The sequence below is a fragment of the Heterocephalus glaber genome, unplaced genomic scaffold (assembly GCF_053883595.1).
Source record: "Heterocephalus glaber isolate CG9 unplaced genomic scaffold, H.glaber_assembly_v1.0 deba00001452, whole genome shotgun sequence".
Lineage (NCBI taxonomy): Eukaryota > Metazoa > Chordata > Mammalia > Rodentia > Bathyergidae > Heterocephalus > Heterocephalus glaber.
In genome coordinates, this window is record NW_028258302.1 from 25,910,964 (window position 1) to 25,926,658 (window position 15,695).

The window sequence follows — 15,695 nt, forward strand, 5'->3', positions numbered from 1 at the left end:
TTCTTTTAAATGCTCGTCAAAATTTTACAGGAAAACAAAACAAAATTTTAAAAAACTCAAAAACACCTGCAGGCAAGCCTACGGTCTTCTCCACAGTCCTTGGCCCACCCCAACCTCTGAGCTTACCTGATGTCCTTCAGCTCCTGCTTGGCACTGCTGTCTTCTCTTCTGCTTTCATTTGGGTCCGCAGCAGCTGCCAGCTGAAGGCTTCGGGTGATTGGGCCCCCACTCCGTTCTCTAGATTTTACACTGAACCGGTCTGTTCTTTTCTTACTCGCCAAAGTGGACTTGTTTTGTAAAACAGCTTTGCTTTTCTGTACTCTCACATGCAGGCTCCGGGAAGTTTTGCTTGAGAGCTGAGCAGAATGATTCTTGGCCACAACTTTGGGGTTTTTCCCTTCCACATGAGTTATTTTGGCCATTCGTATAGGACTAGAGTTCCTTAAAGAGGAGGAACTTGGCTTTTTGGATTTGACTGAAGCTGCAAATTTGACATTCTGCTTGGACCTGAAGGACGAGGAGGGCAAAGGGGCTTGAACAGGGCCTGAGCTTCGAGCTCTGGTCTTGCCCAAAGGCATCTGCGAGCTCTGCATCTTAATCTCCGCATCTGCTGTCCGTCTGCGGTGGTTGCTACTGTTTTTGTCACTACTTGCAAGTGACATGTATCCACCTTTCTTGGCTGAATGAGAAACCTTTCTTTTGGAAGGAGAAAGGGGCTTTTTGGGACAACTAAAAGCAGCATGTTTATTCAGGCTCCCAATGTAAGTGAACTCTCTGTTACAGTACGGGCAGATGTGAGACGACTCAGAAGCATTTTTCAAGTCGGCCTTCTGCTTTGCAGATTTGTTTTTTTGAAGGATCGCTTTCTGTACAAGCTGATTTTTTTTCTTCAATGCACTTAATTTGAGCTTATTTGGTGACATTTTGCTGAGCTCAACACTGAAGTTCAGTCTTTTGGGCTGTCCCATTCGTCTGAAGGCATTTTTCCCCGAGTTGTCCAAAACCACCACTCCATTTTTGGGTTGCACGGTTTGTTTCAATGGTACTGGATTTTTCTTAGGGGTATACCTCTTCTTGTCACTCGCAGAAGCACACGCCAGGATATGTTTGTGCAACTCAGGCATGTTATCAACACCTTTCCCACATTTTGTGCAGCGAATGGCAGTAGTAAAAGTCTGTGGAATATTGTGGGTAGTGAAATTTGTGGCTGTCACACCAATACCCATGGGGTTTCGGTGGTGATACTGAAATGGAGGTGGTTTAAAGCTTGGGTAATGCTGATTGAGACCCAATCGAACATCTGGCTCTTTTGTCTTTATTCCAGAAGCCATTATTTTTATGGTGGTATAAAGCTCTTCAGAGGAATCGTTCAATTCTTCCTCTTCTTTGGAAGTTTCCAAAGGATCATCTGGCAAGCCCTGCATATGCTCCATCTGGGCCTTGCTCGGGTCTGTAAAGTTCTGGGGCCTTAGTGTCCCGCTTTCAAACTCATGGTGTGTACATACCTCATCTGGGTGCAGATCTCGCTGGTGTTGCTGCAAATTGCACAAGAATGCAAATTCTTTTTTACAAATGGAACACACAAAGATATTCCCAACTCCATGAAGCAAAAAACGATGTTCTGACAGATCAGATTTAGCCTTAAAAAGCTGCACACAAAATTCACATTTGAAGGGCCATTCCTCAGCATGAACAGATAAATGTTTGGTTAGGTCTTTAATGGAAAGAAAAGGTGATTCACAGACATTGCAGACAAAGTTTTTGCTGAATGTTTCCTGAATAATATCCTGCTCGACTGCAGACTGGGGCTCCTCCTGGGGCTTCAGGCTTTCATTCTCTAGTTCCTCCTGTTTAAAAGTTATTGCAGGGAGAGAAGCCTCCAGATTATCACCAGAGGACACCACAGATGACACTGCCGAGAGAGGGGGTGGTGAAGGAGATGAGGATGAGGAAGAGAATGAAGAGGAGGAGGAGGAAGAGGAAGAAGAAAGTGTTGGAGGCCCAGGTGAAGCAGCAGACAAGAGCGGCTCCACAGGAGGAGCAGGAGAGGGTGAGGGTGACACAGTTGGGGAGAGAATTGGAAGTGGAGACTGGGCGGTCGCACTTGAGAGTGGAGAGGGACAGTGTTGAGGAGAAGCACTGGCACATGGGGCAGGAAGAGGGACTGTTGGGAGGAGGGGAGGGGGCGGAGTGGCAACAGTTAACACAGGAGGGCATGCCAGAGGGGACGGGGGATCTGTGGGAATCAAGAAAGGTGGTAGTTGACTGGACGACAAGGAGGGTGTCTGCAAGGCGGGTGATGAAGGACACACTGCAGGGGGGGACTCAGCAGTAGGAGCAGAGAAGTGAGAGTCAGAACCAAGGTCAGAATCTGGATGGGTATCTAGAGATTTACAAGGGCTTGGGCTCCTGGTCACATCAAGAGTACTTTCTACAGGTAAATTGATGCCATTATATTCATTGAGAAGGACCTTTTGTAGCATGCAGGTGGTTGGTTTCTTTTTCTTTACAGTGCTACAGGTTGGCTGAGCTGAATGATTTTCTTTGAATTCCTTGCCTTCGGAGTCACTACAATGCTTTTTATGCACACTGAGATCTAATACAGATTCCCACTGGACCGGAGTCTTGCCTGCCCCCTCAGCCTTCTGTTTGACTCCGCTGGATAAATCCAGTGGTTGTTGGTTGCACACATTGCTGAAAGTAGAGCTGGTCACCCAGTCTTTTGATATTTTATATTCATCAAAGCAAGGAGGGGTCCTAGTTTCTCTTTCCTCTCTCCCAGACAAGCTCCAGGAGGGCGAGTCGCTATGACGTTCTAACTTGGGTTTCTTGGAAGTGAGCACTGTGTCTGACCACATAGCTTTCCCATCACTCGGCTTCCCAAAGTCTCGAAGGGCGGGGCTGTGCTGCGGAGAACTGGGTGGAGAGCTGGTCCGCCTCTTAAACCTGCTCGAGGTAACGGCTAACATGGATGCAGGTGCAGACACACACACAGGACCTAACTTGGGGATTTCAGATGCTGAAATCCCTACAGGAGGTGCCAGCTTGTCCTGGGTTTGAAGAAGCTGTTTGAGCTTTGATGACAAATAAACACTCTTCTCTTTAGGGAAAGACACGGCCTCCGTTGTCGATATGCTAAGAGGCAGGCTTAAGGAACAGGAGGGTACAGTGGGGTCAGAATCCGTTTCAGCTTTAATTTTGGGGAGCACAGGTGGACTTGCAGTCCTCCGTTTCTTGGACTCACAGTTTGTACTGCTGGAAGGCTCTTTAGAAAGGTCATCTGTTACAGGGACTGGTGTGGTCTTTATATTTTGAGTAATTTCCACTGTAACTGGAGTGAGTAGACAATTTATACCATACAAGTCTGCTGAATTAGACTCCATTTCAATCACATCACAGTTACTAGTGTTGTTGTTGGTTTGAATCTTGCCATCAATGTAATAATTTAAGTTTTCAGAGATATTGCTAGAAATGTCCATGATGTACACATCATCTGCTTCCCCTTCCTCCTCTGGCTCTGTGCTTGGTACATAGACATTTGGGGTGGGCTGGGCCTGCTCTGCAGGAGGCTGTGGCTCATTAAGGAGGCCACCTTTCCGCCGGACACCTTTGGGAATCAGGTGGCGTTCATGAACTCTGCGCTGATGCCGTCTCATATTAGTGTGAGTGCCAAACACCTTCTTGCAATATTTGCATGGATGAAGTTCCTTCACTTCTCCATTCTCTTCTACAACAGAAGGATTTGCTGTTTCTTGAGAAGCTTTCTCTGAGTTTGAGATCAGGTAGTACTGTCCAAGATGGGGAGGCTTCAATTCATTTTTAGGACCAACATTTTCCACAGAACTTTTGCCATCAGCTAGGTCCTCGGATGGCTGCACTGTTGCACTGGGTTTTCGCTTTAGCCCTGCTTCGTGGCGACGCTCATGCCGTCTCCGGTTAATCTGTGTGCCAAATGCTTTCCCACAATACTTGCATTTGAAAGCATGATGGACTGCAGACATGTGGATATGCATGTGGCGTTCCAGCCCCTGCTTGGTGCTAAATTTCCTTTCACAATGCTGACATGGAAACATAAACGTTTCAAATACCTCACCATTGGCCTCATCTTTAGTTGCAGGGATCTTAATGACTGGAGTTACTTCAGAAGAGTCTTCAGGAGTTTCATTTGAAATGCTTTTTGTTTCTTCTAATAAATCCTCCGGCTTCTCATCGCATTGTATTTCTGGCTCTTTGACAGAACTTTCATTTGGCATGTCAGCTTCTTCCTCCCCTTCTTCTTCCAACTCATCATCATCATCATCATCATCATCATCATCTTCTTCCTCTTCCTCTTCCTCCAGATCATTTGCCTCACAGTCTGCAGCTTCCTGTTTCCCTTCTGGATCTGGCTGGGGCTCACAGGCAGGAGGAGGGATCAGCAGCTGTGGAAGCACGTCCTGGCTGACCACTTCCTGCGGAACACTTGGCTGCTCGGGTGCTTCAGCCAAAGGCCTCTCTTCTTGTTTAGGACCTAGAAAGAACAAGAACAAGAAGGGAAACACAGAGGTAAGGTCAAAACCAGACTCTCCGATCAATTCCTGTGATTCTACATATTTCTCTCACCACCTAAGTTATGTGGTAAGTATAGTTACCAGTAAATAAATTCCACTTCATATAGATCATTTATAAATTAAACTGGCTATGAATTCACTTCTTTCTTTTGTTCATTTGTTTATTCATTCATTCAACAAATATTTACAGAGTACTTCCTTTGTACCAGGCAGCATTTTGGAAATACAAAAGACAAGAACTCCCATACTGCACTTAGATCCTTCTCTGTGTTTAGACACACATACCTACAGCTTTAAGAAACTGCAGAGCCTGGGAATGAATATGATCAAAATGTATCACATGCATTGAAATCATCCTCCCCCAAAGTGAAACTATCAGGGAGTGTGGGGCGAGAGGCTGACACAGGGGTGCAAATGATTAAATTATGTTATGTGCATGTATAAACCTGCCAAAATAAAACTCATTAATCTATGTAACAAATATGTACTCATAAAAAAAAGGTATGAAAAAAGTTGTAGCGCTCATAGTTGTGTTGGAAGAATTGCAGTGCTTACAATTGTGCAGGAATCGCTGATGCTGAATTTAAGGGACTACCTGTAAATTCCTGTTTCTCATGATTCCAAACTGAAACAAAGAAATTATTAAATTTATCGCCAAGTTAAATTCTTGACTGTGCATCTTGAATGGGGGATCAATCTCCTTTGAAACTAAACTATGCTTTGAGAAAGTAAAACACTTTCTAGAATCATGTAATGAGAAGTTTTTCGGGTCAAAGAGACTAAGAAGAGATCAAATTATTAACTTAGGAGTATCTCACTGAAGGAAATGTCCTGCTCAATCTTGTGTAGATGGGATACGGGGGCTGGGAAAGGACTCCATAGAAAGGTGAAAGTTAGGAAGAGACCTAAAAAAAATGAGCTGTGCAAAAATATCTAATGAAGAGAAGTCCTCTGAACACCAAACACATAAACTTGTAGCTAGACATTCATGGAATGTTCAAGGAAGTCAGTAGACTGGGGGAGGGTTGGGAAGACAAGGAAAGAGGGCAAAGATGAGACCAGAGAGGTAAGCAGGCACTTTGTAGACTGTTGGCCTTTACTGAGTCAATAGTGAGGTACCAAAAGGTTCCAACAGACAAGTGATATGACTTAATTTGCATCCAAGAGAAGCACAGTTGCTACTAGGAAGATGGAAAACCCGAAGTGGACAAGACAGGTGGACAATACAAGCCTGTTACATGCTCCAGGAGGGCAGGATAGTGACACAGGTGGTGGGGATGGGGGAGCTGACAGGAAGCGGTTCACCTCTGGATACGTATTTTGGAAATAAATCTGAAAAACTGCTTGCAGACTGGCTGTGGTGATAGAGAGGAGGAGCTAAGAAGGACCGCACAAAAGGGCCATAACCCTGTTTACTAAATCATAAGGCTGTAGGAGCAGTAGGTTTGGTTGTGTGCACAAATGCTGTGAGGGAAATCAAGAGTTTACTTCAGATGTGTTGAAGTTTTGGGGGTTTTTTTTTTGTACCGGGAATCAAACTGGGGACCTTGCTCCTGCAAGCCAGGCGGTGGAACCACTGAGCTAAATCCCTGGCCCTAGACAATGCAGATGTCCAAATAAAGATTTTAAGTACATAGTTTCTTATGAACCTAGAGCTCAACAGAAAGGCTAAGTCTAGCAATGTCCAAGACCTCAGGGAGAAGGAGAGCACTGGATCCCAGTGACTCCAGTACTGAGACGGTCAGCAAAGACCAATGAGGTATGTGGAGAGGAAGAGTGCAGCCCTCAGGCCAAGTAACCTGTTTCAAGGAGACACTACTGATCAGCTGAGTCCAGTGTGGGCTGGGTAAGATGAAAACTAAGAATGGGATGCTCCATTTACAAGGAGGCCTGGTGACCCTGACAACAACTATAGCGCAATGGTGAGAATGCTCAATGGAGTTCATAAAATAATGGAAGGAACACAGAGAGAAGGGGAGCAACTCTTTCAGGGTTCTCTGTAAAGGAAAAGACACAATGGGCCAGTATTTGGAAGGAAACATGGGGATGAGAATGGAATAGAGTATTTCCCCAATCACCTGACAGATATGTAATGTACATGCACACACTATATGCACCACTAGGTAAACAAGACTACTGAAATCCATCCTTCTCTCACTTTTCACATATCTACAGCTGTATCTGTACACATGTGGGTAAATTATAAGCATGCAGTACAATAAAATTTTAAACAAAGCTACAGGCAACTATCCTGTAAAGTATGTGTAGTATACAGACACCCTGGAGGTGCATCTAATTTGGCTGGACTAATAATGAGAGAAGGCTTTACAGGCAAGCTGAGCCTGAAGGGTACATGAATCAATGACAGAAGAGGAAAAGCTTGCAGGGAGAAATCAAATGTGCAGGAAATTGTAAATGAGTGTGAACTTATCTGGGTGCACTGGACATCAATTACAGTGTTGGGAAGATGGCAGAAGAGTCCCATATGTGAGATTTGGCTGTAGGGTAGATTTAGGGATCAGAAGAAGGACACAGCTGGATGTGTAGACCAAGACTGATACCATGGTGTTAGGACAGGCAAAATGGGCTAAAAGATGGGAATGGAAAGAAGCATGAGAAGCAGGAAGGAGTGGCCCAACTGTCAAGATACAAAAAGCTGTTAACAGATATGGGAACCTCCTGGGGGTATGAGGAATAGGAAGGACTGAAGCAGCCCCAATGTGGGTAGCTTGACACACATACGGTGACTACAAAGCTCAATTACCTGGTGCTGGTCCTCTTGCAATGGAATACTGGCCCTACTTTTTCCCATCTGGTACCACATTTCCTGCTTCTAAATGGAAACCAGCTTTCTCCCCTAGACAAATTTCATAAATTCCATGAGGGTTCTACAAGATGGGAAATCAGTTATTCAATTGTGGTAAGGCATTTCAAATCAGAGGCTCTCTTTTCAAATAAATTTTCAACAAAGACCCACAAAGTCAAAATGAAGCAACAGAAAATCTACCTCTAAAGCTCAGAAATTTCTTTCTTAAGCATTTCCTGTCACAATACATGACGTGCAGGGAGGGGCCAGGGATTTAGCTCTGTGGTTTCACCGTCTCCCGTGTAAGTGCAAGGACCTGAGTTCAATCCCCGGTATAAAAAAAAAGAAAAAAAAGACATGACAGGCAGGGAATAAAGTCTTTCCTACGACTGGTGAGCCATCTCAGATTTAAAACTAGCCAAAGTTACTATGAACCTAAAAGTGCGCAATTCCATCAATTCATAATTCCATCAATTCACACGAAAGTTTATCTACACACACAGTGTAGCCTGCTATGTTTTAAACAGAAAGGGGTGTGAGGAACACCAGAAAGAGCCTGAACTGTTTGCACTTTTTATAGTTCAGTTGCTGAGGACAATGCAGAACATCTAGGGAGGCCAACAACAACACTATACATACACAGAACCTACTCACTCTGGGTGGCAGAGCCAAAAATGGGCTGGCAGCAGCAAGCCTCTTTGTTCATAGGAAATCATGGTATAGCAGAAAAAGTTAACTGCCCTGCATTATTGAAAAAAGGATTTACTTTTCTTTTTTGCCACCAAAGGCAATCAAGTCCTTTAGTAATTTTTGTGTTCTTCAAATGTTTGGTATCAGGAAGCAGAACTCAGCTTCACAAGGATCTGGGAAATGAACTCAACTCATTTATTTTTTTCTCCTCAATAGAATAGGTATTTATTTCTCACTGATACAAATTTTAGGGACCAAAATGGGAAGATCATCTCAACTCCCTCCAATCAACTCCTTTTGTCTTAAATCATACCAACTTCTCACCTGACTCCCTGGGCCACCAAGGCGTTTGCACCTTAGTCTCAATTCCATTGTTCTTGCTCCATAAAAGGGCACAGAAAACTATAATTCTTTATGAATGTCATCATCACAAATAGTGCTAATAAAATGGCTAAAAAAAGGCACTTAAATGTTTTGATTTTTTTTTCCCCCTCCTACAAATGTTTCTTGACAGAGTCACAAGCTTGCATTCTGAAATTTGCCTGTTTGCACATCACTATGAGTAACTCTCTCTTTTTTTTTTTTTGGTACCAGGGATCGAACTCCACTATGAATAACTCTTGAGCAAGCTCTGGTCTTGAAATAAATCTGGCTGTAACAAATGAAAACACATCTCCCTTGTTTCTACATCAATAGTCTCAATATGGTGGGCTCAACCACAGTGATCAGAGAGCAAGCTGTCTCCCTGATGAACTTGCAAACCCCTGCCTTTCTACAAAGTCTTCCATCAGGAAAGGCCTAGAATATTAATCCTCAGACAGAATGTAAGAAGAAAATCTTGTGGCAAGTAACACAAAAAGATAAAATAAGAATTTAAATTCTAGCAAAAAAAATATGTTTTATTGTTACATATAATCAAAGGTGTTTGATATTTTTAAGTAAATGTTTTATTGAAGTGTGAAATATCCACATTAAAGTGGACAAATCATAAAGTATATAGCGAGATGAGATTTTTACAAAGTAAATATCTCCAGGTAACCACCACATGGATAAATAATGGGACGTGGCTAGTATCTTAGAGACCTCCTCATTTCCCTCCCAGTCTGGATTTTACCACTACAGATCTGTTTTGATGGCTTTGAACTTTTATTTTCTTTATAAATGCTATCATGCAGTATGTTTCATTTTAACAAGAAAATAATTTCGTTTTTTAACAAGGAGGCTCTTTAATAATTTAATAAAGGGAAGGTGGGATGTGAAAAGTTCAATTCAACATACGAAATTTAGTCAGCTTTTTTGCTGTTTAACCCCCTACGTACCTCCCTTATGTAGTTCTTGGACCATTCTCAGAAAGGCAAGACAAGGAGACACAAAATTAACTGGTAATACATACCCAAAAGTCCAAAGTCACATGCTTACCTTCTGCAGAATCTCTCATATTTGCAGGGGTGGAATCTGGCTCACTTCTCCTCAGCTGTATGCCTTGGGGTTTGTTTCCTCTGTTTTTATTTTCCTGGGATTTTTTCTTCCCTGCAATACAACATTTATTTACTCATTCATTCATTATCATCCTGAATTCTTGAAGGAGACAATTATTAACCCCATCATAGCAAACTGTGAATTTCTAGCCAAATATCACTTTCGATTCCTAAAGAAAAGAATGATGAATATGGGTATTTTCAAGTCATGCCAGAGAAAAATACCTATGAATCTGATTTTTTTTAGAATCTCGGTCATTAGTCTCCTTCATAGCTATAAGAGCTACCAAATTAAGATAATATAGTCTCAAAAAGTTAACAATATTAAAGGCAAAGAAAGATTAGTATTAACACCAAGTTTAATAACACACAAATGATAAGGCAGGCAACTACTGAAAGAAGATTAAAGAAAAACAACACTGTACAGTATAATTTGGGGCCCTTCTAATTATTTCTACCTGTCAAAGCAAAACAACAAAAGCAGAGATTCTGCTGAATTACAAAGGATCTACATGCACAATGGCTCAAATATCAAATGCCGAGTAGTTAAGAATAATTCACTGTCAACCAGCACGGCCTTCAGAAGGCCCTGAGGGAGGTGGCTCTCAGTCCAGCACAGTTCAATATTTCATTAACAATTCGGGGGACGAAATCCAGGAAATACTAACTGCATTCCAAGTGACCTCATAATTTAGAAGGCAAGATTAAAATGCAACATCTCTCTGGGAAGCTGAACAATGAACTGAAGTCCTAAAGGCACTCGATAAAGACACACGACTCAAAAGCAGCACCAAGTAGACTGCAGGTTTAGAAGCCTGGTCTCTTAGGACTAACTCAGAACTAGCTCTTCTTTTCCAGTTTTTAATTTCCAGATTTCTTTTTCCTACCAGCTAATGTTTTCCAATGCAGACAGGTGCCCATGAACATCTCAGTACACTGCTCCCCCCACACAGGAAGCCCCAAAGCCCCTGGGGCTGCCCTGTCTCTTCTGGAACAAGCTCCCTGCCATGTGCATCCTGGAATGGAATTAGTAAAACTGCAAATGAGAAACTACTCAGCTTCTGGAACACATGGAAAATTATATTCTCCATAATAGAGAATCACCACAGAGGACTATAATCGGCTAAAATATAGGTAGTAGATGAAATAGAGGTCAGAAACAAAAGAGCGTCATTGAATAGATCATTAATAGTAGAGAAATAAATTACAATACAAAGCAAGTGGTTTTGACAAAAATTTAAGAGATGCAACAAGAAAGAAAAAAAGCATTTAATACTATCAGTCATTTAGCTTGTTAGTCTTTAAAAGCAAATTCTAAAATACTATGTTAAGGACTTACAGTCAGTAAGAAAACAGATACACATATATATATATCTACCACAGTATGCAAGAGTTCACTCAAATTGCTGTTAACATGCCCATGCATTTCTTTCCATACACAGTTAGGATGGAACTTGGGACTCAAGCATACACTTCACAGGAACTGTATCTTGATGCAAAGCCCAAGGTCCGCACACAATGGCAGAATCATGTCTCCAAGCAAAGAAATGTAAACCAATCCCTTCTGTAAAAGTGCACAAACACAGACACCTTTCCACAGGGGTAAACACTCAGGATTCTTTCTCCCTCAGTCAAGCTAACATCATTTATCCTATAACTGATGACGACAAAGCCTCCTGAGAGACTCAGTTGTGCCATCTGGGTTCTCTCCTTTTAGCCAGTTCTCTTATCCCCAGTATGACACGTGCCCTTCCTCAGCTGGCATCAGATTACAGATACCGGACAAAATACATGATCCCCACAGAAATGTGAATAAAATGACCAGCTACCTACACAACAGGAACTAACTCTGGTACTAAAGCTGGAATTTGAGGAAACCTACGGCTTCTTCCATTACCATGTGGAGGGCCCCTGGCACAGCCCTCAAAAATGAGACCCAGCCAACTGAGTCTAGATAGACTTACGTGATGATGCACACTACTACTCCCAGTACTCTGGGAAGCTAAGGCGGGAGAATCACAAATTCAAACTCAGCCTGGGCCACTTAGTGAGACCTTGTCTCAAAATAAAAAATAAAAAGGGCTAGAGATGTAGTTCAGTGGGAAGGCCTTGGATTCAAGCCCTAGTACCAACCCCCCCCCAAAAAAAACCAACAAAACAGTTAAAGACTCAACAGATGTTTTTCCCTGAATCAAAACCACAAAAATTTTATATCTACCTCATATACCCAAGCAAGCCAAGGAATGTGACCTTTGCTTAGTGATCACTTATTTTCCACTTCATATGTATGTAAATAAAATAAAGGTGTAGCCTAAACCTGGCCTCTCTGCATAAGTCTTATAATCATTACTCCAAGTGCTGCACAAAGCCAGTTAGCAAAGAAAAACACAAAGAACACTGGTTTGTATGCAAATAACAAATAAGATTTCTAGACTTTTATTACAATAAAACAAAGCACAATTTTAATACTATTGTTCATTACAATGTAATTAAAATGTAGTCACAAAACTTATCTAAAAGCTAAAGTTCTATTTTTATTTCCTGCCTAAAACATGTCAAATGCCCATTTTTGGATTCCCCGAACCTAATCAGTGCGAAATTCCTTTTGTGCCCCTAGATGTCTGCTTTAAAAGACATGACCATGGAAACATAACCCACTGGGAGGAAAGGACACTTGCCATAGGAACAGCTCCTATACCTGATCCAATTCAGAGGACTAACAAGAACATGCTGTCAGAGATGGCTACGGAGTACCCCAAAGTTTTAGCCACACATGATGGCATTTAAAGTCAAGTAATTCTCTGCTGTGGGGGGTCTGCTGAGGTACTGGAGGATGTTTTGCAGCACCTATGGGCTCTACCTACCAGGTGTTATTACTGCATCCCCCCCAACTGGGGACAAGCACAAGTCCCCAGGGGAGGGAAGAAGCTCTCCAGGTTGAGTCATTGGGCTATACCAATGTATGGTGTTTTTGAGTCACTAAAGACATATGGGATTCTGTAGACTATTTGTTTATTAAAAATGACAATAATGGGCTGGGGATTTAGCTCAGTGGTTTCGTCGCCTGTTGCACAAGCGCAAGGACCTGAGTTCGATCCCCGGTACCAAAAAAAAAAAAAAAAAAAAAAAATGACAATAATTACTTAGATAACACTAATAAAAATTAAGGAATGGGACAATTAGATTTGTCACCAAAATAACTTAGTGACCAATAATATATCTTTACTATGACTCTTAACTATATCATTCATTTACAGAACTGAAATTATCTGATACATCAAAAAATTTTCTCAATCTTAATCAGAACCATCTTCAAGGACTTTCTATTAGGGCCTTAGACCAGAGATACAAGGCTTATCAAAATTACCTGTCCTACTTGCTAGTTTGTGGGAGAATCTGAAGGCTGGGGCCACAGAGGCATAAATCAGCCTTGACAGAACCAGCAGTGAAAATCAGGAGTCCTGCTCACAAATGTGCCTGGTGTCTCAATGTCAGGTGCAGGAACTTGCTACATGTTCTTAAATCAGTAGTTCCTTCCTGTGTTTGATTTCTATCCTATACACCATCAAATTAAAAGAAAAAACAAAAAAACCCATTGGGACTTCCAACAGGGTAAGGGGCTTGCCCAGCTCCTGTCAGCAAGGCAAGAGGAACAGCTGGGTGCCTGGCAAGTACACGAGTGCACTTACCATTGAGTTCCTGTAGGGTCCTACATGGCGCTACTGCCAGCTGGCTGCTCCACTTGGTCTAGACAAGAAAGATACAGGAATGAAACACAAGGAAAGTGAAATGGAAATGACCACAAAGAAAAGCAGGAAGGACAGGACAAAGCTTTATAAATAGAAAGTGAAGAAATACACACACAAAGATGAAGTGGAACAAGGTGAAACAGAAGGAAAATAGCAGTTATCTACTGCACCAAGGTTCTCACATACAAAACAAGTTAATTTCTAACAGTGTAGTTAGCTGCCAAAGTCAGGAGCAATGTAGCATACTCATGCTTGGGCTGTACCACGTCTGTAGTTGTAACTTGACAGCCATGCTGCTTAGTTTTGCTAAAAGACCTGGAAATCCCAATGGAGGCCTCTGTTTTTACAGAGGGGACAATCAAGGACGGAACGAGACTAATGCCTCCAACACTATGACCAGAGGCATCCATAAAAGCCAACAGTGTCACACCAGGGGAGGGTAACAGGGTCAGAGGTGGCTGTTCCAAGGGGTAAAGGGGAGATCAAAGGGAAGACAAGCCACCAGGGCCATGTCCACTGGTGTGAAACTCTAAGGTGCTGTGACAGTGGATTTTATGAGAGAAACAGACCGTTTTCTACAGATTTCTTTTTCACTTAAAATAATTTTGAAATTTACCTGACAGAAAAAATTCTGCTAAGCTCCTCTGGCATAATTACAAATCACTTTCTGCAGTTAAATTCACCAAGAGCTGTCTAATCCTGGAGGCAAATTACAAAAGAAAGAGTCTGGTTTTAAGTTGCTCATGGTATTAAAACAGGACTCTAGGCTTTTCTTCCAACAGAAACAATGGAAAAGTTCTGGATTCTGCAGTTCTGCCGATCGCAGTATAAATTCCTGAAATGCTTCCTCTGCATTGCATGTGTGTGTGTGTGTGTGTGTGTGTGTGTGTGTGGAGGGGGGTTGCTACAAAGAGCACAGCTGAAGAGAAACACACTTAATTTTTTAAAACGAGCTTTTATAATGGCTTTCGGGGCCATTCCCAATCTTAGAAGAGTCTCCCCAAATAAACTTTGGCAAATTCAAATTAAGAAAGCATTAAGTTTCCCTACAGTCTTTGGAACCTAAAAAGTGGCATTAACAAGATGATTTTACCCACCAATTAAATACTTCTAAACCTAAGTAAACTGCTAGCCCATTCTACTTTATAACCGCCTTTAGCGTCTAGATTTCTGCCCATGATTTTCAGAAGCAGTTACCTGACGGGGGAAAATGAATGTCAAACCTGGGAACCTAGAGCTGCTTGGAGAGGTGTGCACTCTTAAGTACCTGGCAACACTAAAACAGAGTGGACCACTGCACCCTTGAGAACTGGTTATTCTTAACTAAAAGGAAAAGTCCCCAGACCCTCAAAGCCTGTGCTAAATTTTAAATACTATATTCTGATGAATTAGTTATAAAATATAGTTCAAAAATATTTTCAGGATTAAAAATTTAGGCATAAATCTAAGACAAAATTAAAACCCTTAGAATTAATTTTTTACATTTTGTTTCAGAAATGCCCAAAGGCCAGAACAATGGCCAAACCATATTACTAAAATTAAGCTACACTATGTTCATAGATGTCAACTTAAAAGTGAACCAAGAGGATATACATTAAGATGCTCTTAAGTGGCTCCCCATGATATGATACAGTGGAGCCTTGGTTCATGAACTTGACTCTTTCCTTGATTCTGGTCACAAACTGAGTTGGATGAGAAAAGAATCAAGTTCAGTGGTTAGATTCAATGTTGACCTTACAGGGAAATGGGATTCGGTTCTTGTCCAGTTCGGTTTGGAACCAAGGTTCCACTACAATTACTGAGATCTATTTTTCCCCATCTGATTGTATTTTCTAAGATGACCATTTGGTTACAGTGTGCAAACTAGTGAATAAATGACTTTAAAAAAAAGAAATGTGTGCAAAGGAAAATGAATACAACTGAAATATTTCTATTGGTAACAATAACACAATTTTACAAAAGCACAATTAGAAAAAGGCTTCTGCTTTTCATTTCACCTGCACAGCACCAAGTCCAGTACTGCTGAAGGGTTTTGTCTATTCTCTATATCCTACCTGTACACCCGGTAAAACTAGTCAGAAAAATCACTATCCCTAGAAACATCAGATCCACATCAAATCCATACCACACTTACAAAATTATAAAGATGTGAAGCAAATTTAAAATAGTCACAACCTATTACTAAACTGTAAAACTGCTCAGCATCCTTCTACACTTTTTCTTCATCACGACTTCAAACAAAAAATTAATTTGTCTTCTCTCAGATACAACACTTATTTTTTTCTTGTTTCACTGTACATGTACCCATCATTATTTAAGTCAAACATCTAACTGAAACAATGATGCTTCACAGTGTCTACTGGTATTAACCTGATGGCAAAGATCTTGGCAGTCAAAGGTGATAGTCTTGAGTACTGTTCAG

General features: G+C 41.6%; 1 protein-coding gene across 7 annotated transcripts in view; it reads right to left on the reverse strand.

Moving 5' to 3' along the window:
* The window catches only part of Prdm2 (PR/SET domain 2), a 122,433-nt gene that overhangs the window by 35,233 nt on the left and 71,505 nt on the right, over positions 1–15,695 (reverse strand). For 4 of the 7 annotated variants that reach the window (XM_004850315.3, XM_087215753.1, XM_087215752.1 and 1 more), the window contains 2 exons: positions 9,466–9,576; positions 127–4,510 (listed from right to left, as the gene is read on the reverse strand). The exons of 1 other annotated variant lie outside the window; for it this stretch is intronic. In XM_004850315.3, coding sequence (XP_004850372.2) covers positions 127–4,510; positions 9,466–9,576 — 4,495 coding nt within the window. Of the gene's footprint in view, positions 1–126; positions 4,511–9,465; positions 9,577–13,213; positions 13,272–15,695 lie in introns of all 7 variants that reach the window. 2 more of the 7 variants (XM_087215755.1, XM_087215754.1) reach the window with 1 other exon arrangement.